Source organism: Conger conger, chromosome 16 (assembly GCF_963514075.1).
Source record: "Conger conger chromosome 16, fConCon1.1, whole genome shotgun sequence".
Classification (NCBI taxonomy): Eukaryota; Metazoa; Chordata; class Actinopteri; order Anguilliformes; family Congridae; genus Conger; species Conger conger.
The window spans coordinates 6152824-6178111 of NC_083775.1; the positions used below are offsets into that span (position 1 = coordinate 6152824).

Consider the following 25288-nt stretch of genomic DNA (forward strand, 5'->3'; position numbering starts at 1 on the left):
CAGTAATCAATATTCGGCTACCTGCACTATATATATATATATATATATATATATATATATATATATATATATATATATATATATATATATATAGCACACACATACATACACACACACGCGCATACTCTGTCACGTAGCAGGAATAATTTCCATCTCCTCGTTTTCTGTGTAGTATGGAATACATTCCAGGCCATTCGTAAAGTGTATATTGTGCATGGTCCTATTGTCTTATACGGAATGGCCATACATATGTATGTTTGACAGTTTGTCTATATATTTTCAAATGTTGATGTATATTACTTCAATTGTTCAGTCTGTATGCACCCTTCTCTCCATCCTTCCTCAAAACCAGTTGGGCCTACGTAAAAACCTTAAAATCAGTCGGGCGGATGCTATCATTTCTATATCATATTCAAAGCTAAACAAAGTGGTCAAAAGTTCAGGTGTGAAAACAGTGGTCATACTAAAATTGGTCGACGAATTGTACACCCTTATTTTTTTAAACCTAACTTTATTGGAAGCAGCACTGCGTTCCAAAACACATTCCACAAAATTAATAATATAGGCCAATGCCCACGGGTTCACACTACAGTTCCCCAATGTGATGGATCATCCTTAGCACAGCATTATATTAAGATGTCTATCACTGATATTAAATTACACAAGACAAATTCCTTAGAAACAAATATGCTGGATTTGTCAAATTTCTAGAAACCGTTGAAAAATGTACGCAATTATAAATACTTGAATCAGAAGAGATTATCCTTCAGCACATTATAGGCCTACCCAGCGCAACGACTGGTCATAACATAAAAAGAACATTTATATATAAAAAAATTACAGGGATTTTCAAAATTCAAAATGCAAAATACGAGAAACCAGTTGGCGATAGACATTATAGTACATTCATTCGAGCTCGCATTTTGAATTCACAGAACTCCCCGTTATTAGGAGCAGTGAACTGGTGAATATTTTCAGTTTGGCCTGTATCCGCTACGTATTCTAACCAAAGCATCACTGTTAATTCCCCCCAATACTACACTGTGCTTAAGTTGGTAAACATTTTACATTTGTTTTTCCTTTATTGACATTTTATGAGTATTCCTTAAATATCTCTAGTATCTGAAATAAATAAAATAGTGCGAACATAAAGAAATAAAGGCTATTTAACGGTCGTTTTCAAAAGAGAATAGGCATTAGTCTGTGTTTTCATACTCACGAGCTGTAAACAACACATCTTCAGAGCGCCAAATAATATCTTTGAGGTGTCCACTGAATCCATGCAAACGACAGAGAAAAACATTCAAATGACAAGTGCTTGGAAATGTACTAAAAGGGGCTTGTATTTTGTGTCGCGGGGCACACGTGGCCCTGGAATACGGAGCGAAGACCGTGTCCTTTTGTCAGACATGTAGGCCGTTATGCTGATATGTACTGTTGTTCTTCATTGTAGGATATTTCATTTAACCTTACCCTTTTTTTCCATTTTCCATCTTCGCTTAGCATTTTTGTTTTCGTTTTGTGCCGTGCGAATTGTGATTCTCTAGAACTGTGTCAGATAGAGTAATGTGCATTTACGCCCAGGGTCCTATGCTCTCTGGTCATTTTTTTAAGCTTCATCCGGCGATTCTGGAACCAGATTTTAACTTGACGGTCGCTGAGATTGACGTAGCTACTTATCTCCAGGCGGCGCTCTCGAGTCAGGTACATATTAAAGAGGAATTCCTTCTCCAGTTCGAGCGTTTGTTGTTTTGTGTATGGGCACCTCTTTTTCCTTCCCACTTTCGCTGACAACCATCCGCCTGGAACGTTCTCCAATTTCCTGTCTTCTGTCAAATGGAAAAAAAATAATAATAAAAAACGTATCATCAGCATTTTAACGAACAAGCCTGTAATTGAGACGCCGCTCTAGCTAAGGCTAACACTTCAGCTAATAAAAGATTGGCAGAAGTCGTGCACACTTCTGCATTTATGGTGCGAGGGACAGGTTTTTAATCTACGATTCTTTATATTCATGCCACCGTTCCTTCTCAAGGTCTCAACATTTACCCTGTTTATACGTTGAAGGACAGGAATAAATCCCACATCTGGCACACACGACACCATAAAGAGAGACCAGAGAGTACATTGAGTAAAACTATCAAAGGTATTTATGTTTTGTAAATGCTTTTATCAACATATATATTAGACATGACTTAAATGACTGTTCCTTCTCACTAAGACTATGAAGGCCATGACTGGGATTCAATCAACATCTGTCATTCACTTTGACGAACAAAAAAGAGGAGTTGTTTTCTTTATTCTGTAGTTCAAAGTTAACGACAAATGTTAATTGAATGACTGAATTATTCAATATTATTAGCAACTGAACATTATGAATTGCATGTGAGAAAATATGTGTGCGCGCGCGCGAGCGCGTGTGTGTGTGTGTGTGTGTGTGTGAGAGAGAGAGAGAGAGAGAGAGAGAGAGAGAGAGAGAGAGAGAGAGTGAGTGTGGGTGTGTGTGTCTGCCTGCGTGCGTGTGTGTGGGGGGTGTACGTGTGATACTTTTTTTTTTTTTGCATAAGGTTTATAACTCAAGGAAATGGCAAGAAATGCATGTGCATTTTTTGTTTGTTTGAACATTACTTATCATTTTGTCAGTGTACAGTTTGAAACCAGTACAATTGAAGAAGCTTGCACATAACATGCAGTAGGCTACAGTAACTACATCCCGTCCAAAATTATGTAATGTCATTCACTTATGAACCTTGACACACACACACACACACACACACACACACACACACACACACACACACACGATGAGCTTAAAACCCGATGTTGCATGTGGAAAACATAAATAGTGTCAATAATGACCATGTTGAATCGAAGGGAATGAGAAAATCGTATTATTACATTAAAATAAACAAGACAACATTTCACACAGATGTGGTGTCAGGGAAAAAAGGGTAATTGAAGACAAATTTATATAACGTTTAAATTCTTTGATTCCCCACCACCCCCCCAACACCCTTCTCTTTGGAGCTAACGATTCATTTAATTAATGTGACTGCGTTAGTCCATACCGCTGTATAACGCCGCGCAATGACGGCAACCTCGAAGTTGCCTTGAATATTTTGGAGATGTAAGTTGAAGCGTATTCCCATTCTATGCCTGTTTTCAATCTAATTGCATACCTGGTCTCCTCTAACTGCCGCCGCACAAAGAGCCTTCCGCTGTTTTGATGTTCCAAAGAGCTCCGTAAATTGAGTGCAATTTAGTCTAGCCAGGGCGATTCCGTGCAATAAATTAATTTTGAACCCCGTGGTACCCTTTTTGTTCTACCAGGAAGGATCGTTTATAGCCTTTATAAAAATCACCTTGTTTCAGCCGAAAAGAATCGTGTTCTGTGTGGCTGTTGCCAATGATTCCGTTTTATCTCTTTTAGGACGTTTCTATTTACCCACCTTGTGTCTGCTGTCTGGGAGTTTTATTGCCGTCGGGACTCTCTGAGAGGGCTTTTTCTTGCCGTAAACCTAGGTCTACTTCTTCCTCGTTGTTGTGATTGTTGTTGAGGGTGAGGATGATAGTAGTATTGTTCCTCTGGGCTGGGCACACGGTGTTGCAGACCTCTAAGTCATCGCTAACGAGCTTTTTATCAAGGCAAGGCTTGACGGGGAAGCTCAGGTTGTACAACTGTCGGGTATCTAACTGAGACGCGTCCGGGAGACACGCCGAGGACACGTCCTGAGTTCTGTGCTCGAGGAATTTCGGCCCAGAGTAGGATTGCTGTTCTGCACCGAAGTAGTTGTGTATGGGACCCGCGCCGATGCCCATGGACCCAGCGTCTGTCATTAGTCTGGCGAAGGCTGAAACGTCTGCCAGTGGTTTATTAGAAGGCTTGTCCGAGTCCAGTGTGAAGTAGGAGGAATCGTCTTTCCTGTTTGGCGCACTGTAATGGCACGCGCCGACCTGGCCAGGACTCACGCGCGGCTCTCCCCAGTTTGCCAGCCCCTGGTGGAATTCGTGTCGAAGCAGAGCCGTGCCTTCCTGCGGTGGCGATTCCTGGTGCTGGTTCATTTCCCCGCGTATGCTTTCATTTGGAACAGACCCCCAGCTATTTTGGACATGGCAGTGCTCGTCAGAATTGCCGGGCTGATAGGTGGCGTCGGAGGGCTCCTTTCGCTCGCCGATTATTAAAGAGTTAACGGAAAACGCAGTGAAAACGGATCTTTCAGAGCATGACATTGCTGGGAAATATTTTGGCAACGGCAAACCTGAGTCCTTCACAATCAGCTTTTCAAATAGACAGCCGTTTGCGTGCTGCTTCCTGTGAGGGGGCCAATAGGACATTGGTTACAGAAAGACTCCGCCCCTTGCAGTGCTACTTTAATTCAAGACGCAGCGTCTCCAAATCATACCCTCGCGCTTAATTGATTTTTATAATGGGTTGCAGATGTCATATTTATTCTCGTATCCCCTCCAACACGATTACTGTATCGCGTCTGGGGGGTGTGGACACTTGGAAGAAAACCCACGGATACGGAGCTATTTGATCACCTCAGCCAGATATGCCTTTACCAAAACTATTTTGAACATCATCCGGCCACATTCTTTCGTGAGCATCTACTCAGTTTACGAGGCTATGCAAAGACAACGATGATCAAATAAACATATTCAGATGAATATATTCTTTGCAGTGCACATTTGACAATATATTTAGTAGTTATTTACCCCTGTCGTGCGCTCAAGGGCCCTTTTCTGTTTGTTTCCCTGCAAAATGTAATATTGTTTGAAATTATATGGGACCTCTCCTATTGTACTGGATGCTAAGCAATGTGAATATAGGAAACTGCAAAGCAGAGGGTTATCCCCCTCTCCATTCAAATCTAAAAATAAGAATAGAAAAATACCAGCAAATATTGCAAAATGCGTGCTCTATTGCTTGTTTCAAATGCAGCAATGGGTTATTCACATTGTGATTGCAGTCGACAGTTCAATAAATAGCATGTGAAACTGCAGATTAAATATTGGCTTTTGTTTTATGTATTTCAATTCATTTTGCTTGAGCCTTCACGCGGTTAAATAAAAATACACAGAAAATGAATATAGCACCACAGATGTCTGACGACGAAGAACAAATGACCAAAGATTGAATCATTAGAAAACCATTTTTTAGGAATTAATTGGAACATGCTCCCTTAAAAAGTAATTGTATCTGAAATATTGAAGTCTAAAAATAGCAACAGTGCTAAAATCCTAATAATTCATTAGTACAAATAGTTCCACCAAGTAAAACTACAGCTTGGAAACAAGTTACGCCGTTTTGGACAACTAATCAACAGGATAATACGAGTTAATCATTTACCACTAAAGCAGGCCGATATCAAAAGCTAATCAAAACATTTTGGAGCCCGCCGTGCCGTTTTTACCATGCACATTTTAACTGGGAGACTGAAGCTACAAGAAAGGTACATTTAAAAATCTATATTTTCTAATCACAACATTGCCACAATAAATTAGAGTGTGTTTCGGCGGAGATAGAAGGTAGTTTCTTAAATGGTTTTTTCTACACACAATCCTCGCTGTTAGTCTGTTGTGCACAATCATTTGTGGTAACATATTTTGCGTTTGCAACTGAAATATAATGACTAATGTCCAAGGAAACGAAATGAACGTCCCGCCTTAAATTCCGGACGTATCAAATTGTGATACGTTAGGCCTAAATCTAAAGCTGCAAAATATGTTGTGACTGTCTACATATTAGGCTGCATTATTTATCGTTGATAACAGATATTAACCAAAACTATCTGCCATTGGTATGAAATGTATTCTGCGCAATGGGACAAATCTAAACGCTCCATCAAATCTATCATTTCAATCTTATCTGTGCAACAGTCTTGTCTTTTCCACCCATTCAGTCACTAGAAATAATACGTGAATAGTCCACTAAATTGTCGCTATAAACCCAGAAGTGTCCATATCTTTATTGTGCGATAAATGATACATTACTAGCCATTTTATTGCCAAAATAATCGAGATTCAACTTGGCCTACAGGGCAATATTTGCTGCTACGACTAACTCACTTAAAATTATAAATTCAGCCATAGCACTGAACAAAGATAGGCAATCACAAAGAAGATACACACAAAAAAAAGACATAGGCAATGATCAAGCCGTTTCTTTGTATTAAGATGTTATATAAACAAAAGGCTGAGCCAAAAAATGGACTAGTTCACCTCTAGATGTCGCTATAATTCTAAAGAACGTTAGAATGCATATACGAGAGCGAGAACAAGCATATTAATGCAGATTGGGGGAGCGCCGTATAGACAGCATTCCTACACGTTGGGAGAATTCTAGAACCTTCGAAATGCTGAATCTGAAGCTATTTCCAAAGCACACAATAGTGTGTGATTAAAATTCATTAATTATTTCTCTGTATAATTTTAATGTGAATAGCCTCATATTCAGAGGGAAACCGGCCATCAATCAAGAATCGAATTTATTTATACAAATCTTATTTTAACAAAATGTTCTTTATATGAACGTGGGCCATCTTGAAAGGATACCATTATGACATTTAAGGCAACTGTAATAATTTTTCATAACCTCACAAGTATGACATTCCCTTTTGGGTACAGTGTATATCACATTGTATGCATACTGACCTTCAAACAAAGAAGCGCATATTATAATAAACGAAAATATGTTTCAAGACGTTTATTTTATTTATGAAGTGCATGTGCTATATGAATTGTTACCCTGCATTTTACGCATAAACAACTGACAATTTGCAAGAGCACATGTTGACAGACAGGTACGGAAAACCCACTCACAATAACACGTTGCACAAGGGCACGTCGTAGAAGTTATATTGTAACACTGATTAAACACAATTGCCTATTATACACCTATTATACACCAGGTTTAAAACAAACGCATTGCTTTGCAGCTTCCCGTGACACGAAGACTGAAGATTCCCCATTTTGAACTGAAGCGCATATCCCGAAAACAAAACATCTCGTATTGGCATTATTATTATTCGATCTGTACAAATGTATCTGATGGCACAGCACATTAATGGTTCCCGGGACCACTACCAAGCAATATGTAGGTTACCAAACGAGGCTTGGCTTAAATTGTAAGTTATCCTTCATTTATTTTCTGTGTGAGAATGTTTAATTTTCTTTTAGGCCTACGTCGCACTCAAATATTGGTTTCTGAAAATGATTTCGCCTTTGGCTTTGACGTTTGTTGCGTTCTTCACAGACTTTGCAATGTAGTTAGCAAAAATTAAAGACAAGAATAATGACATCCAAGCCAATATTATGTACGACCCGTCCAGTTAGTTCTAAAATCTTACATTTACCCTGTGTCGTTGTATTTTGGACAATTCAAGCAAGAGGCTATTGTTTGTAAAGTAATACTACATACTAATGTGTTTCCTTTTCCCAAAAGCACCGATATTAGCCTACATCTAGGTGGCTTATTTTCCTTTTAAAGTTATTTTATACTTGTCCGTGTGAGGTTCTTAAACTAAATAATTCGGCTAACCATGATAATTAAAGATTTGTGTAAAAGAAAACGGTTCATGCGTAAAAACAAATAATTATTAGTTTGTCTTTGTTTTAGTTTTTGCTAGTCTAATTGTGCCTAGAAAAGGCTAAAATCGTACTATAGCCATATATCGATAGCTACCAGAAACCTACAGGTTAACGACACAGATTCTAGTAAACTTGAAACTTTTTTTTTAAATGTCTGGCAGGTCCATGTTGAGAAAATATGACGCGATGGCCTATTGCGATCAAATATGTTACACTTTACTTGGATAAATAAACCCAGGAAAAAAAAACTAAAATAGCGAATGTTGTCCGTAGGCATAGTATAGCCTACATTTCACGCATTACCGTCATAGCTGGGAATCTGAATCTGCGGGTTAAGTCGTATCCATTTCTTTTTCCAGCTCTATACCTTCTTTTGCATCACTGAAATAGCTCGCCCAACATGTTATTGTGCTGCGTTTCCTTCCCTTTGCTTACAGTGCGTAAAATGTCGCTGTTTTCGTCTCATAATCATGGTAATGCAGGATAATGCAGTTACTTATTGATGCATGGTGCTCCATCTTGGAATTCGTAACGTTGGTCGAAAAGCCAGCTTGGAATGACATTACAGTTACCTGCATAACGCACTGGCTAAAATAACAAAAGGGTAGCCCACGGACATGAACGCGAACAAGCTCGGCTTCCGTCCTTGAACGCACTAGGAAGGAAAAAAGGGCACTCGTTTCAGTAACCAATCAAATTGCAATATCCCCCCCCCCCCCGAACCTAGTGAACAAATACAAATTTTCATTCAGTTCCGTGTACAGATTGACCTCCTGGGAAAACTAAAAAGGTAGCATTGGAAGTAATATTTAATAATCCGATAAAATCTACTCATCTGCCTATCTGTAAAACAAGCAACTGCTCGTCCTTGATCCATCCCCAAAAGAGATCAAACTAGACAGTCATAGGGCCGTACAGACAAAAGGTAAAACGTAGTATTGTAGTGTAGATGTACGGTACACGATAGACTTTATAGATGCTCCTATAAGCAGCCTTTGCACAATACAAAGGTGTGTGTAGGTAAACGGACTTTTTTTGGGAAGAAGAGCATTCTCAGCCAACACACTCTGAACGAATCATGCAAGTTCGCATTCATATGTTTGAAGTTGAACATTACCCTGTATCGCGCCACACGCATTTGACACTTGAATCATGTTTAGCATTTTGTGGACAAACTAGACAATTCCGTTTTTGTTCGCCCAGAGCATCAGAAATTCAAATAATACTGATGCGGAACTAAAATAGGCTAAACAACACACAAACACCAGACACGCGGCCAGGGAACTGTGTGTGTGTGTGTGTGTGTGTGTGTGTGTGTGTGTGTATGTGTGTGTGTGTGTGTGTGTGTGTGTGTGTCTATATGGGCATATGTATACGTACATAGGCAACATGCATACCCCTTCGTGTGTGTGTGCGTTTTCTTTATTTTTTAATTTTTAAAAAATAGATATCCAATTTTAGTCAAAGCATTTTAAATTACTCAGAGGATATTTTAGAAATTAGTAAAAAATAAGAATCCGGTTAATCGGGTGGTTTAATAACTACTGGCTGCTGTTAAACAAAATGTACCCTTAGTGTGGGAAATGTTTAAATGTTTTTTCTTTAAAAATAATTCCTTTCGCCAGTTCGGAAATGTTTTTATAAAAATGACTTTTCCGTCAACTTCCGCCTGCAACACAGCAAGAAAGCCGAATATTATTCCCACCGGAACATCACATATTGAAATAGATATTATAGTAGTATATTTTAGTATAGTTTAGATATTATTTAAATAGAATAGTTTTTTTCATGACTCAGTACTTGAGTTTAGGTTTGATTGTCGTCTCATTTAGCATTGACCTTCCAAGAGATGTTAGGATGAGTCTAGAGTAATTATTATAATATTTATATTTGGTATTCTTACTTTTGTTCCTAAAAAATTATTAATATATAAAAATATTCGTTTGGCCTTCTGCTGATTCCCCGTTATTTAATTATGTGGGCTAGTGTATATGTATATATATAGTCTATATAAATACATTATTAGCTATATTGTTAATATTTCTTAACAAAGAGTAATAATACTGAAAACATGCATAAAAATGGTTTAACTGCGTAGCCTAAACTGTGATTAAAACACTGGTAAAATAATATATTTCAAAGTGCAGTCTGCAGTAACGTGGCATGGAATGTTTGTATTTAATCTAATCATTTAAGAATTCATCGTTTAGATACGAAACATTATTTTAGAAATTAAAGAAAAAAGCAAAACAATATTTATTTCTCGCAGGTTTCCTCTTTATCTCAAGCCAATAGTTCGCTTTCACCGTGAACATGGAGACCCGGGGCTGCACTGTATCTCCTTGCCCAAGTACAATCAAATTAGCGATGTGATAATCTTCTGGGTTAATTGCAAAAGAGAAACAAATTACAGAGGAAAGTGCCTTTACACAATGGTGAAAACCCGAGTATCGTCTGCGCACAAACAGGAAACGTACTTACGAGTACTCTGAGCAGGAAAGCGAACATCAAACAATAGTTGCTACAGGCCAACTATTTTTTTTAAATGCACGTTGGTGCTCATTTATGGAGTCATGCAAAAAAAACGGTCGCCATAAATGAGTGCATGTGTTTATGAAGTAGTTATGTACAATTCTCATGTACACACTGGCCAACTGTTTTAGGTTAACACTACAAATTATAACTCCCGTTTACATTTGGAATCTTAATTGATAGGCTTGTCGTCAATAGGCAATAACCCCCACATTTTACCCAGAGGTCGCAGGTGGAGAGCACTTACTGTAAATACTATGTGTGCAGCTACGTCACTGAGAAAAAGAACCGAGTAGCGTTTGACATAGGCCTTTTCCTTTAAATGGTAAAAGGAATAAATTGAGGGTGACTGCCTTCAGACTGGTATACTGAATGGTGACCACCAGGTGGCGATGTAACACAGTTTAGGAAGCCGCTCCTTCAAAGGCCGTTTCAAACCACATAATTCATCAGCGTGTGAAGGAGGTGATAGTTGCTCTCTACACATTGCACTGAGATTACTTAAAGGGACTATAACCTTTTTCAAGACGACTATTTGCCCTTGTGCTATATTCGCGCTTTTGCATCGCTTCGTCTGTACTTGCCCATTTATGACGGGTTCAGGACCGGATACGTCCAGTTGAATATTATCATGATGGCCTTCACTAAAAATGGCACTTTAGCCACAGTTGACGTGAAGTCCTGCGCTCATGTTAATTGTATTGAAGTATTAGCAATGCACTTTTTATTAATAGTAGTGATACACAGAGCTGAGCGTTGAATGTGTGAATGAGTGTGAGAATGGGGCCCAAAAGATACATTAAAAAAATGATTAATAAAAAAAGAAAATACCCCCACGAGCAGGGCCCTTTTTAAAGATGTACCAAGCAGTTTATTTTGAAAGGCCTGCTGCCTTGCACATCTCTGGTCCCCGTGCTGGCAAATGCCAATAACAGTTTCCAAAAGCAACCAAAAGCCTAGAATCAAGACTGGAAAGCTCTCTTATACCTTTACATTATTATTACATTACATTATTGGCATTTTGGCAGACGCCCTTATCCAGAGCGACGTACAGTTGATTAGACTAAGCAGGAGACAATCCTCCCCTGGAGCAATGCAGGGTTAAGGGCCTTGCTCAAGGGCCCAATGGCTGTGCAGATCTTATTGTGGCTACACCAGGATTAGAACCACCGACCTTGCGTGTCCCAGTCGTTTACCCTAACCACTACGCTACAGGCCACCCTATACCTATACCTGCACTAAGGAAGACTCTCTTATACCTGCACTAAGAAAGTGATTGACTTCTGTTTCTGACCAGACTAATCAGAAGCCATTTGTCCCAAATGTGATGGTGCCCTTAAATGGGGGGACCATGGACAGAATGTGCTGTAATTTCTACATCCACATATGTGAAACCAAAATATATAAAAATACTCGATAATAAAAGCTGAAAATCTGCACTTTAACCACATGTGAATTGTCTGATTACAAATCTAGGAGTTCACTGTATATACAGTGGGCTCCAGAAGTATTGGCACCCTTAATCAACCACACTGATAATAATTGATATGTTATGTTCAAACATTGATGTTTAAATCCCATCAAAAACCTGAACTGAACTGAAGACTGGCGTCCAGAAGCCCAAACCTAAGGATATCAATGATTCTGAATGGTTCTGCTCGGAGGAATGGTCAAAAATCCCTCCAAATGTGTTCTCTAACCTTTTCACAAACTATAGGAAAAGACTAACAGCTTTGCCTGGGGTGTTTGCACAGTATTGAACCAGGGGTGCTAATATGTGTGAAACCTGTTTGGTGGGGAAATAAAGTTCTTATTTATATTGAATAAGTATCAAAGCAAACTACTTCACACGTGTTGGAAAATAAAGCTCATGTCAACAACTATTATTTTTTAGTTTACAGTATTTTTGTGCATTTTTTTCCAGGGTGCCAATAATTCACTCTATATGGTGTGTAGAAATGCATCTTCACGCTTCGATCTTAAGTTGGCCATTCAACTGCATGTATTTTGAATGTTACAGTTCATTATAATCGATTATAATAATAGTTCAAATAAAGCCACGTGCTTCTTTTTTTTGGCCAAACATTCAATTGCTTTGTGTTAAAAGGGGGTACTGGTAAGAGAGTGTCGTTTATGAAGCTGGAGGTCAGAGTTCCTGCCTTTTTTGTTGTTGCTGGCTACAACTTTGCCACGGTAGGCCATAATCACAGAATATGATGGCTCTTAAAGGTACACTAGGTAAGATTTTTGTGTTAAAACATTGTTCCAAGACCATTGTAAATCCCTTCCGATCACTGACATGGTGACTCACCCTTTGCCTGTGTTCATAGTCTTTAAATTTGGGTTTCAAAATAGGCAGTTGACAGCCCAACACTCGGTACCAAAACATTGTCTTAACGGGACAATAATTCAAGCTCATTGGTTGAAAATTGGTTCTAATTGCCGCAGCCAGTGGCGTTTTGATGTCAGCACATTCACAGAGAAGGGGGAGGGATAAAATTCCTCTCTTGGCTGTTGGAAGTCTGAAATAACCTATTGTACCTTTAAATAAGGTACGACAGAGCACATGAAGAGCACATGAACACACAAAGAGACACATGAACACTGATCTTAATGTGTAACATCATCAGAGATTCATAGATAGGCAAAAGTGAGGACAATAGCCTGGTAGCCTTCCTGTTATATATATAGCATTTCGGAAACCCCAGTACTATCACATATAAATCACATGAATAAATGATTGGGATTTGGGTGTTACCTGCATCTGGCTCCACTTACCACATCCCAAAAACCTCTCCTCCGTGACGACCACCCTGTCAGTCAACGAGATGCTTGCAACAGTTAAAATGGCAGAATAACTGAAGGAATTTGTATGCTAACTCAGAACACACCAATTCAGACTACAGGTCTAGTTCCCGGGTCACGGGTGCATCCTAGATCCTGCCAATATGGCTGCCCTCACCAGGAACAATTCTGTAGTTTTCTAGTTTGGGTGTGGAATCTCCGCTGTAATTTAAACACCTCGGTTTTTAAAAATACAAGTAGGGAAGGATTTTTCAGCTCATACATTCAAATGTTTGCAGTCAAAGAATTGCAATTACTATTTTCTTTTTTTTAAAATACTCACTGAGCAATGTATTAGGTAGACATGTACAAGTTGTTAATGCAAATATTTAATCAGCCAATCATGTGATTTTGATTTTTGGTTTTGATTTACGCCTATTACCCCTTCTGGGGCATAGGCCATCAACAAGGGTTCTCTAAGCATCCTGATCCTGGGCTAACGTCTCCAGCAGTCCCCAGGTGTGTCCCAGCCAATCATGTGGCAGCCACTAAATGCATAAACGCATGCAGACATGGTCAAGAGGTTCAGCTGTTTTTCAGACCAAATGTCAGAATGGGGAAGAAATGTGATCTGAGTGACTTTGACAGTGGAATGATTGTTGGTGCCAGACAGGGTCAGAAACTGCTGATCTCCTGGGATTTTCACACACAACAGTCTCTAGAGTTTTCCGAGAATGGTGCGAAAAGCAAAAAACATCCAGTGAGCAGCAGTTCTGCAGGCAGAAAGGCGTTGTTAATAAGAGATGTCAGAGGAGAAGGGCCAGGCTTGTCAAAGCTGACAGGAATGTGACAGTAACTCAAATAACACATTACAACAGTGGTATGCAGAAGTGCATCTCTGAACACACAACGCATCAAACCTCTTAAGAGGATAGGCTACAGCAGCCGAAGTAAAAAAGAAAGAAAGAAATAATAATAATAATAATAATAATAATAATAATAATAATAATAATAACAATAAAAAGTCTAATATATACCTAATAAAGTGCTCACTGAGTGTATAGTTGTGAATTCTGTGGTTGTTTTGTACTGCATATCTTCCATCTGGACAAGAGATGGCGTTAGTGAGCCAGTTCTGTGAAATATTTTTTCACGTTGCGTGACGTAACAAGTACCTTGCTCATGATAAACTCGACCGCATAGAAATATTCAGTTTATTCCAAAGCGGAAAGTCATTTTTGACCAATTAAGTTGATATAAAATGTTCTATTATCGTGAATTTATTTAATAAAATATCTACATGTTGCAATGAAGTTTGAAGTAGCGGATTTAGACGGAATTAGTAGAATTTGCGGAATTAGACGTATGTCAAAAGCTGAGTGTGCCACTTTAACATATCATTGAGCCTTATCCCGCTTCAGTGCGTTCTTATTAAAAAAAACTCCATTCTGTCTTCAGGTTTTGAACATAGAAATAATTTGAATATTTGGTATATTCACCGATGAGTATGTATCATTTTTCCTTCCATTTTTATCCGCTACTTCAACCACCTGCTCATGCGCAACGGGCTTCCACTCCTAATTGGTATCCTAAAGTTTTGGCATCGCCAACCACGCTATAAATCAAAATTGCGCCTTTTTACAACACCCCAAAATGTGCATATTGGTGACAAAAGGCGGAGGGAGGTCAATTGCTCTTTGGATTTGAAGGTGCTTCGCAAAAACGACCGCTGTACATGTGCACCACATCCTTTTCCCGCCTGCGGGCACTGTAGCCGCCACAACATCCCTGAGTTTATCATTACTCCTACATCATTAATCCAGCTGGCTAAACAACGCTCTGAGTTAGCATACATGTTGCATTTCATGAATGCAGATCTATGTTTAGTCTTGGTATAGGCTATAAGAATTTCACGCCTGGTTGAATATGAATATGTTTTTATTTTCTGTGTTGTAATGTTACTTTGGGTAAAATTCAAAAGCCATCGTCCTTAGAGTATTCATTCTAAAGAATGTGTGCTAATTATTGCCCCATGTCGAGAATCCCTTTCCACGGGCTGTCGCTTCAGAAAGCCTTCTTTCAAATTCTAGCTGCCAACCTCTGACGCGTTGTGTACTTTTATGTACGTACAGAGCAGGCTGCGTGCGATCAGAATGTTTCGTATGAACATATAGGATACGAAATGGGAAACATTCGTCAAAGCGCAATGATGATCAATTATTTAGAATGTAAGTACATCACGCTAAATAAATTAATCGAAACTGCATCCAGTTCATCACGACGCAATGCCTCAGTCATTTCCACAAACAACGTCGATTTATAAGCTTGGCATAATTGGAGTGCCCCGTAAAATTTCACAGATGAGTTGTGTTTTGCATGCCAATACGCCGTGCCTATTTTACAGGATAGCCTTGAAATTATATTGTTCTCGATTTAAGCAAGCGCACATTCCTTTCCAATGAACATCATGCTAAGGATGGTCTGTTTCGCCTATTCATTAAGTCGCCAGAACTGTTGCGACTCTAGTTCTGTTTTCCGAAGTCAAACGGATTCTCTTCTTTTCACATTCGAGCACAATTTATCCTCTGAATACATTTATCTTAACCGGCAATCTGAGAAGATTCTGAAACTCAAGAAAAGGTTCTCAGCCATATGAACTTGCTAAAAAAATAAATAAAATAAAAAATAAACTGACTGGCTTCTTTTGCTAGTATACTTCCTGATTTTGCCTTCTTGCATTTAGCCTACTATGCCTTTGTCTAAATACGTTCAACAGTTTTTTTCAGCTTTTGTCGTTGCCAATTTGAGGTTTGGGGTTTAGAAGCTTGGAGGAAATCCATCAAAGCCTTGGACAAGAAAAGCGACTTGCTGTTTCTTGTCCTGTGGTGTAGGCTAGGCCGATGGTGAAAGTTATGGCGATTATTAAATAAGATTACTTGGTATCTCAATGGTGGATTTAAAATGATCAGGGTTCGGCTAAGCTATTTTGATGGCGCTATATAAACGATTAACAAAACATTATTTTGCTTAATTATTTGATCTTTCTACTAGTAGAACCACAGTAATTTAATTATTATTGTTAAATATTTATTTCTTCATCCCTTTGATTTTGTATGTCTGGAGGCAATGGTTCATCGTAGCTTGGCTACTCGTCTCCAGCTCTAAGTGGTTCTCTATTACCTAGCCATGATAAATGCACCTGAGCGTTTTTATTTCAATATTTTAATTACACTCGAGCTTCACTTGAGCACGTTTTGCTTTGCAAAGACTGGCCAATTACAGTAATGCAGTAAAGACTATTTCTGCGATCGGGCCAGAAAATACGAAAGTCCAAGTTGAGTCGTATCCAAATCAGTTAATAGTATCAGATTTGGATCGGTTTTTATATATGCCTACTCCATCGTGTGTACTGTAGGATGCACGTTTGTAAACATTTTAGGATATATAGGCCTTCTAGACTTTCAAAATATGTTTTTAGATTATTCTCGTGATAGCTGACACACATTGCACAAGATATAACATATGAATACAATATATAGGCTACTGGCTGAAATGCATTGTAACGTTATGTGATGTATCGGCGATACTGCTGATTGCTTAACATTTGAAGTGAAGATATTGGTTAAAATATTTTTTTCTGCAGTCTATGTTCAAATCTTGCTATGAAAGCTGTGAACATTATTGTTCTGAAACTATTTTTCATTACTAAGAATCATTATCCAAAACGGATTACTTGTTCCTGAGTCATGAATAATTTTCATTCATAAATAATTGTTTTGGTCTATTGGCTAACGCAGTTTTGACTTCTCCCCTTCTCCCCTCCCGTTTCAGTCGAATTCTTAGTCCTCACCCATCCTGTATTTGCTCTATGCATATACTTTCTATTTTCGTGGCCCACGTTGCGTGCGGCTGAAACACAAAGATAGATGGCATATCTCGATTGAATTTAAACCTTTTGTCACTTAAAACGTGAGAACATTAATGTATGCTCAATGTTTGGAGCTGTACAGAGGCTAATTAGGCCTATGTTAGACCTACCGCAGATTACGGATTTTTGGATTTTGGTGCACAACATTCTGTCCTGTGGGGAAAATAAACTGATTGCAAACATCGAGGAAACGTCAAACACAAACGCCTGTTCTTATTGCATATCACAGTGCACCAAACTTCGACTGTAATGCCACATATTCACAATCAGAAGAGCTAAAATGCAAAGTATAAGCGCATGCAAGATTTTTCAAGATGTTTAAAATTCATGATAAACGCCCTAGGCCTACTTAAGTTAATAAAAATGCTCCAGGAGAGTAGGGCTGTATATGAACGGTAACGATTCTAGTCTTTACCAGACCGGTTCGGTCTTAGGCTATTGAAGCGTGCGTCTCTTAAACACTTACGTTGTTACTTTGTCAATTCTTTGTTGATATAGGTCGTTGTATGAATTATTACAGAACACAGTGCTGCCTTTAAAATGAGACCTGTATTTAAAAAATATATATTTTAAGACCCAATGTTTTGCTCAACCGAAATGTGTTCAGTAAGATATAGGCTTATTTTTCAATATGCAACTCATGATTAATAAAAAGCGAAAACATTCTTTCAGAAGACTTCGTTAATATGTTCGTTCGTTAATATTTTTTATACATTGGTAATTACGTCTAATGCTTTTGTTGTTGTTTCGGTCGTGAAACAGCGCGCCAATGGACATTTTTATTCAATCCGCCCATGTGCTTACCTTTTATACAAAATGCCGTTGTCCATTTGTATTTGTTTTTTGTGAGGTTTCCCTACCACTCTGGGAATAAATAAATAGCCGAACATCCGCTTTTATTTCTAAGTCAAGTTAAGGACACATGTCGACTGAATTTAGGCCTCTATGACACTTGTGTTGGGCTACAGCAAAACAAATAGGAAAACATAAATCAATGCAAAATCATTATTTCAGTCCAATTTTGGTAAAACTGACAAATGTTGGAATCCAACTTTAAAAGTAAAAAAAAAAGCTAAACTGCACATGAGAAACACATGCTTTCGGACATTTATGGTTAATTTATGTTTATGTTTATAAAATGGTTATGCAACGACTGCACACATCGTCGTTTGTGGGAGATGTTTGTGAAATAAATCTCTTTCGTCTGCCTCAGCCTGTTGCGTGTTGTGTTTTAACTGTTCTTCACGCCACACCTCTTCCTATAGCTGTATCGGGTAGTAGAAAATGGCTTGGCACCATATATTTTATATCCGTTTCCTCTCCGTTGCGCTATTTGTTTGGAATAGTGTGTTACCTTTTTTTCCTGTGTTTCCCAGATCAGCCTTTGCACCCCGCGTTCAATGACTAACGCCGGCCAGACAGGGGCCAGACAACTTATTGTTTACAAGATGTCTCAAGTTCAACTGCAAAGTCAACGAGGAGACAAAAGACTAACCCTAACTGCGGAAAACGGAGGTGGGGGGTGTCTGAAGGGAGAGGGGAGAGGGGTGGTGGTGGGGGGGGGGGGGGGGGGGGGGGCACGACTGTGGACGTGAACTTGAGAAACATCCCTTTGAAGCATGCTCACGGGTGTAGACCTACGAGTCTATGACGGGCATACAAGGCTAAAGTCTATAGCAGCACGCCAAAAAGTATATTTATCTTCATATTAATCTTGGTCTTTTATATTAATCCATTTCTGACTCTTTTGTTGGCGTATCTGTCCATGTTACTGGACATATTTTCATTCGTGAAACAAATTGGCATGAACAAAAATGGTGTCTGAACCCCAGTATTATTATTTCTTCTGAACTTGAAATGTTAAAGTAGATACATTATTTATATAATACCCCACTGTAGTCATAAATTATTTTACTGTATTTTAAAGATTCAATTGGTTGAAAAAATATATATACAATTTGGAAAGTTACGAACAACTTATAAGTCTTATAAGACTTATAAGTCTTTTCGACTCTTCTACTGTCAATTTTCATGGAAATGAGGAACGGCACAGGAGCAGGCAGAAAAACACGGTGGAATTACATTTCCATCATGCCGGCTTAATTGTTTTTTTTTGTTTTTTTGTTTGTCTGTCTGTCTGTTTGTTTTTTTTTTGGTATGTAGGTATAGGTCGACATAAACCAAACAGTTGCGATTGGTAAAGTAGATGGAATACAAATGTCTTTGAATAATGTTTCAATTTAAATAGCTTACTAGCAAACATAGTCGGTATATTACTTACGTGTTAGCATGAATGTAATGCTATACAGAATATTATTTTATTATTACCCAAATTCGACTCAAGCCTCATTCCATTCAGTTTGAAAATGTGACGTCGACAACATCTTGGCCTAGAGATGCATAAGACTTGTCAGTTATAATCATTAGATATCTGGCAAATAATTTGGCAGAAATATTCGTCTTTAATAAACTGATAGTGGCCGTTTTCTACCGTATAGGTTAATATGCGAGAATTGTCTGTTTCGTTGTCTGAAGAGGATAGAAGACACTATTAATCCACACAATATGACAAAATACAAAGCACGCCTCTTTCAAGTATGTATGTCAGTCTTAGCTATGAGTGGAGTGCCATTCATTATCTATTATAAAGTAGCAGATGAGTATATATTTATTAAATGATCAAAGAACGACAAAACTTTGTTTTGGACTACACAAGCACAAGTTATTTCCCATGCTGTATAATGTAATGTAACATGCTACATGGTCTGTCGACGATTTCCCTTTATATAAAGATTGTGAACGAAAGTGAAAGTTAAGAACTACATAAATATAATAAATGATGTGTGTCGTCTGTCTTGAGTTACCAAAATGTAACTCACAAAAGCCCATGTTAAATTATCCACTTTAAATTAATGTATTTAAATGTTTTTTTTTATGCAGGTAATTTAAACATTTATAGCTATATGCTCGCCTGCCATACAAGTTGAACATGACAACAAGTTAATCGATGAGTTCAATAAATTGTTTCATCCAATATTCAGTTCATAAAAAAATTGAATGAATTGGCTGCATTCGTATAGATTTCCATAGAAAACGTTGTGGATGTGTAATGAATGTTGGTTTGAAAATAGGCCATATACAGTGAATTATCCTATCTGGCACTTGGATCGCCTTACTGCTACAGAAGCTCGTCAGACGTAGTTTCAGCGTAGGCATTTACAGTAGGTTACTCATTGAGAAAACGAATGGTAGCCCAGTGTTTAACACAGGGACTACGGAAATGCGTCATTTATTTCCAGACCTTGACTTACAACTGGTCTCTGAACGTGTCTCGGGGTAACGGTGCCTTTAGTCGTTTCCCTTTACTTTACCAATTGTCTCGCGCTACCGGCAAAGTACTAAAATACACTGGCTACTGTTTACACCAATAGAGGCCTGTCAATGTCGGTTGTTGCTACGCGTCAGCGGCCACTCTAAAGCAGGACGCGACAAATAGCGCAAGGAGCTGAATTATATTTTGGTGGTAATGTTAGACATATGCTTATCAACGTGCATTTTACATCCAAACGCGCCTGGACGCCGATGAGTATAGGGTACCGGGTGAAAATTCTGCTCTGCTCATTGTCCACTCGTTAAACTGTTCGGGACAGGACAGATGCGTAAATCACACATCAAAACGGCTATAAAAACAGATTATAGTGTGCAAATCAACTTACCTGTACGGGCCGAAACTCTGAGAAAATAGGCTATGCCATTCAATGTAGGATGTAGGCGAGTTTAAACGTCACGAAAAGACGTCTTACAGACGACCGGATTGGCAAGGTTTGTGGCGAGCTTTCATCTCTGCGTCTGAATATAACATTTTATAAAACATTTTGCTTGTAAAAAAAAAAAAGGAAGCAGATGCAGAAACAGCAGGGTCGTGGTCGGTCGATCACTCGCCAAGACAACTACATAAACAGTCCCTGACGATCCCTGCTTGATTATTCATGAATTTGTAGAAGTCAAGGTCATATCTTATCTTTTGAGTATTTGGAGTCCAAGGCCAAGGTTAAGGGCTGATTTATGGTCGCTGCCTGCACCTCTGTGCTCCTTTTTTCAAACATCAAACATTCCCCTGCTGCGAACGAACATCCTCACAGTTACACAGTCACCTGAAAGATATTTCATTAACCTTGTGCACGGAGAAACGCAAACTCGTAATTGAACTCGTCCTATATGGAAGTTATTTACTTTTTTTGCGAGAGGGCAATTTCGCAGACCATCTTTATTTTTATAAGCAGCTCAAGGTCATATTACATGTAAGAGTAGTGTAGAGGCATTTATGAAGGGATTATTTAAAATGGTGTAATACCTAACAGTATGGTAGCTGAGTGATTTAGCTTTCGCCTAGCCCATTTCCGGTAGGTATCCTATTAAACCTTTCTAAAACAACAGATAGAACTTATAGGTAATCGTTCAAAATGTTCATATAACTTCATTGAATCTTAATATTCACGTTAATGTTTATATTTGGTGAAGATAATGCCTAGACGTTGTTTAAAACTGCTATTGCACACTGTATCTCTGATTAATGTGCAAGGTGGCGAGTCAAGTGCGGAGTTCTATATTCTATTGTAAATGCAATTGGAACATTTTCCAGCAAACTGCGAGCCCATTTAAAAAATATGACATGAAGGAATAAACTGTCTTTTTAGACTGAAATGTTTACTTATACACACACGGGTAGGCACACACATACAACCACAAGCACACGCACATGCACGGACACGTCTGCATATAGAGACCATACACATAAGCGAGATACACAATCACACCTTAGGAATTTGCATACAAAGATTACGTACTTTCTCTGTCACTAAAACGTTTATATTTTAGAAATTATATCAACTTTCTTTTTTCTTTTTTTGACGTCACTGGTGCATTAGCAGCAGAGCAGTAGGTACCTATGTTTAATATGGTGTAACACATTTTCAAAATGTCATGTATGTTTTAATATATGATTGAATTGCTTAATAGTATACATATTAATAAAAATGTGCATGCATATTCAAAACGGCACAGTACCTGGATTATAATCAATACATAGTACAATACTCTACTCTACAAGCAATGATAACATTGGCACGTCTAACGTTACTCGGTAAAAATGCATGAAAGCAGAAGTTATGTTGCAACGCAGATGTTCGCTACATGCTTTGCTGTATGTACAGACCGTTTACATCTAGTCAGCTAGAGGGTCTGGATTTCCACGAGTGCGTCCTCTTCTCGCAGAGAATGCAGCGTAATTGTGCAGGCGACAGGGCACAAATCCAGTCCTTCTCTTCAGTAAAGTCCTTCTCTTCAATGTCAGCCGCGAGTTCCGAGGGAATCGGTTAACCAAGCGGAGGAGCAGGGTTCTTGGCTTTAGCACTGAACTTCTTTTCCTTAACCCTCCTGTTCTGAAACCAGATTGTTATCTGTCTTTCGGACAGATTGGTCACGGCTGAGATCTTCCTCCTCTTGTCTTTCGTGATGAACTTGTTGGCGGTGTATTCTTTCTCCAGTTCTTTTAGCTGCACCTTGGTGTAGGGTATCCGTTTCTTTCTTCCGCGGCGAAAGGGGCTTCCGTCGTGCTGGTGACCCACTACGTCTGGAATAAATAACACGATTAGCATAACTGGATTGGAATAGGCTGGTTTGTTTCAAAATATTTTAAAGATGACATTTCAAATGGTTAAAATAATTTTCCAGGTCTAGCCGTCGACTCAATGTCCATCTTGCTCTAACAGTTGCAGGCCATGTTGTCGCCTATCACAATAATAGTTTATCCACAGACACATGCATGAAACAGCGGCGAATATAATGTGAATAAAATATTGTCTACTTGTTTTCCAGATAAAACACCAGCAAATACTATTTACATTTTTTTTGTATGCAACTGCTGAAATTAAAACCGGATCGGCATATTTAGACTGCCACGAGTATCATCGTACCGCCTTGCATTTGATGTAAGCAGATAGGCCATAGTTGCATATTGTTCAGCGTGAATGCATTTGGCTATTAGGCTATTACTGCGATAATGAATATAATACAGTCGAATGAATGCATGCTGCAGTGTTCTGGGTGTCTTTACCTACTAACGCCGATTTCCAAATACTTCCAGCCTGGCCCTGGTCTTTAGCGCAGTACATTTGGCCGCCCCATCCGTTTGTCAACGCCCAGGGCTGATAGCTGTCCATCGGCAGCAGTGTGTCGTGCCTGGGTTCCCCTGTGCCGAGAGTCTGCACCACGGAAACGTCCAGATAGCTCGCCATGGGCTGGTAAGGGCTGGGATAACCGTGGTAAAACGCGAATTCTTTGGTCCTGCTGGAGTACTCTTCGGAAGTGACAGGGGTGTCCATGTATTTCTCTGCTGAGTAACTGAGGGGGCTAGGCTGCGTGCAAGACTTCAGCGAGCCCCTCCCCATTCTGCAAGGGTAATAGCTGTTGCCAAAATACCCATATGGCAGTGGGGTCGTTGCGGAACTTTGAGGAACTGTTGGGCACTGCTTTCCCGCGTCGCCTGATCCGGAGCCAGCTACGTCCCCGGCGGCGTAGCCGTGCACCAGGCTGGACGGATGACCCCCTAACGCGGAATGGGCCATCAGATTCCTGCACTGACTGGCTGCGTAATTGCCAGTGCCAACCAGGCCGTCCATGCTTTTGTTGAGCTCGTCCAGGTTGTTTTCGTATACAAACATGACTGTGTCCGCCCAGCGAGGATTCAGGACTAAGGAGGTGGTCATATCACGCTCACCATTCAGTCTACAGATTTCGAAGACCGACGCGCGGAGACGGACACCCGGTTACATCCACACGGCTGTGTTGACGCAACTCGGTGGAGCCAGGGCAGGGATTCCATTGGGCGGCAGCATGCCACGTGATATGTAAAATGAGGAACGTTGATCGCTTCGGAGAAACCGCACAATCCTCAAACGAGTTTTGAGGAATTCGGTTTCTTTGGGTCAGACTGCTATTCGTCATTTCAGTTTGTAAAAGACAGAAAAGTTGAATGTTGTTTCATACATTTGACATGTAATGCATTCATAAGTCCAATGTGTCCATGTAAACAGAAACCAAAAAATCTCAGTGAGCATATTAAGTAATATACAATATATTAAAAATGCAATATTCATATTTGTATAGGCCTATTGTACGTATCCCTTCTATCAAAAATAGCTGGCTAAGATGCATTGTTAAAATATATTAAATAACTGCTTCTCAACACGAGCTGTGGGGGATATACATCGTAATGTATTTTTCAGTTAGTAATTAATAACTGACTCATAAGTCATACTTCTGGAAAAAAAATACACCAATAGTATTGTATGCATATGTTCCAGGATACAGCTGTTTCAGAAACTATTTTTCGCGGTTTGTATGTTTACACTTATGCGCACACATATAAACCCTCAATTTTCGTCACCACATAATTACTCTATTCGCTGTAACCTATCCATGAAAGCAGTTGTATATTGTGGATAATACAAATATTAACCACAATAGTTTTCAGAACTTTGTAATTAAATTAAGTCAATATGTAAATGATACCTGACGGTTTAAATGTTGATAAGACGGTGAACAGATAGGCTTACATAACTGAACAGTCACGTGCACCACACGGGTATAATTGTTTGTGATCTTAGAACATTATTATTATTATTATTATTATTATTATTATTATTATTATTATTATTATTAGTGGTAGTTGTTGTATTGCAAATAATAGCCTAATTGTTGTTGAAGTTCGGGGCCGTTTTAGATGAATTCGTTTCGTATAGGCCCACGGGACTAATGTAACATTGCCAAATTGAATAAATTGACATACAAACCTGAATCAATTCACAAAATATCAATTGCCTTATCAATTAAATTAAACCTGCTTCACACTTACTCCATATTGTACGTTTGTAACCAATACATGGATATGTGGTAGGCCTTTTTATATTAATATAGGCTGTATATATTACAGATTGAATTTCAAATTCCGAAAATAATTATTCATTTTCCGGCGTGGCTTATTTCAATTCCATGTGCCAACATTGAATAATTTCACATACATTTCGTCAACATAATTCTAATAAATGGAGAACTGCGGCAGCTGTTGCTATGATAAACATTCATTCATATCAGAGTGTGCAGGAAAAAAATACAGCCTGCTAGTTCGTACAAGTGGCCGACGCTTTCAGCAATACACAGATGACGTAAGAGTACAATAAGTGATTAAAAATGTTTTTTTCGGAATCTTGCGCAATGCTTCTCTGATTGCGCCTGTGTATTCTCCGGGATAAATGTGATTCAACACCAAGCTCTAAAGCGCACCATCACCCACTCAAGCGGCCGACCACCTACTATCGGGCACATGTGTTTATTGAACTAAAATATGTTCAAAATAATAATACCTGAGTGGTGCAGTCCTCTCATTAGCCCTGG

At 38.9% G+C, this 25288-nt stretch overlaps 2 protein-coding genes across 2 annotated transcripts; both read right to left on the reverse strand.

Moving 5' to 3' along the window:
• Positions 1 to 1554: 1554 nt before the first annotated feature.
• On the reverse strand, positions 1555 to 4062 carry hoxb10a (homeobox B10a). Its single transcript, XM_061225032.1, has 2 exons — positions 3450 to 4062; positions 1555 to 1829 (listed from the first exon to the last, which is right to left on the reverse strand). Exons 1-2 carry the CDS (start codon positions 4060 to 4062, stop codon positions 1555 to 1557), a joined length of 888 nt encoding a protein of 295 aa, XP_061081016.1.
• An 18147-nt stretch (positions 4063 to 22209) lies between these two features.
• Positions 22210 to 23601, reverse strand: hoxb13a (homeobox B13a). Its single transcript, XM_061224682.1, has 2 exons — positions 22950 to 23601; positions 22210 to 22466 (listed from the first exon to the last, which is right to left on the reverse strand). Exons 1-2 carry the CDS (start codon positions 23599 to 23601, stop codon positions 22210 to 22212), a joined length of 909 nt encoding a protein of 302 aa, XP_061080666.1.
• Between the last annotated feature and the right edge of the window lie 1687 nt (positions 23602 to 25288).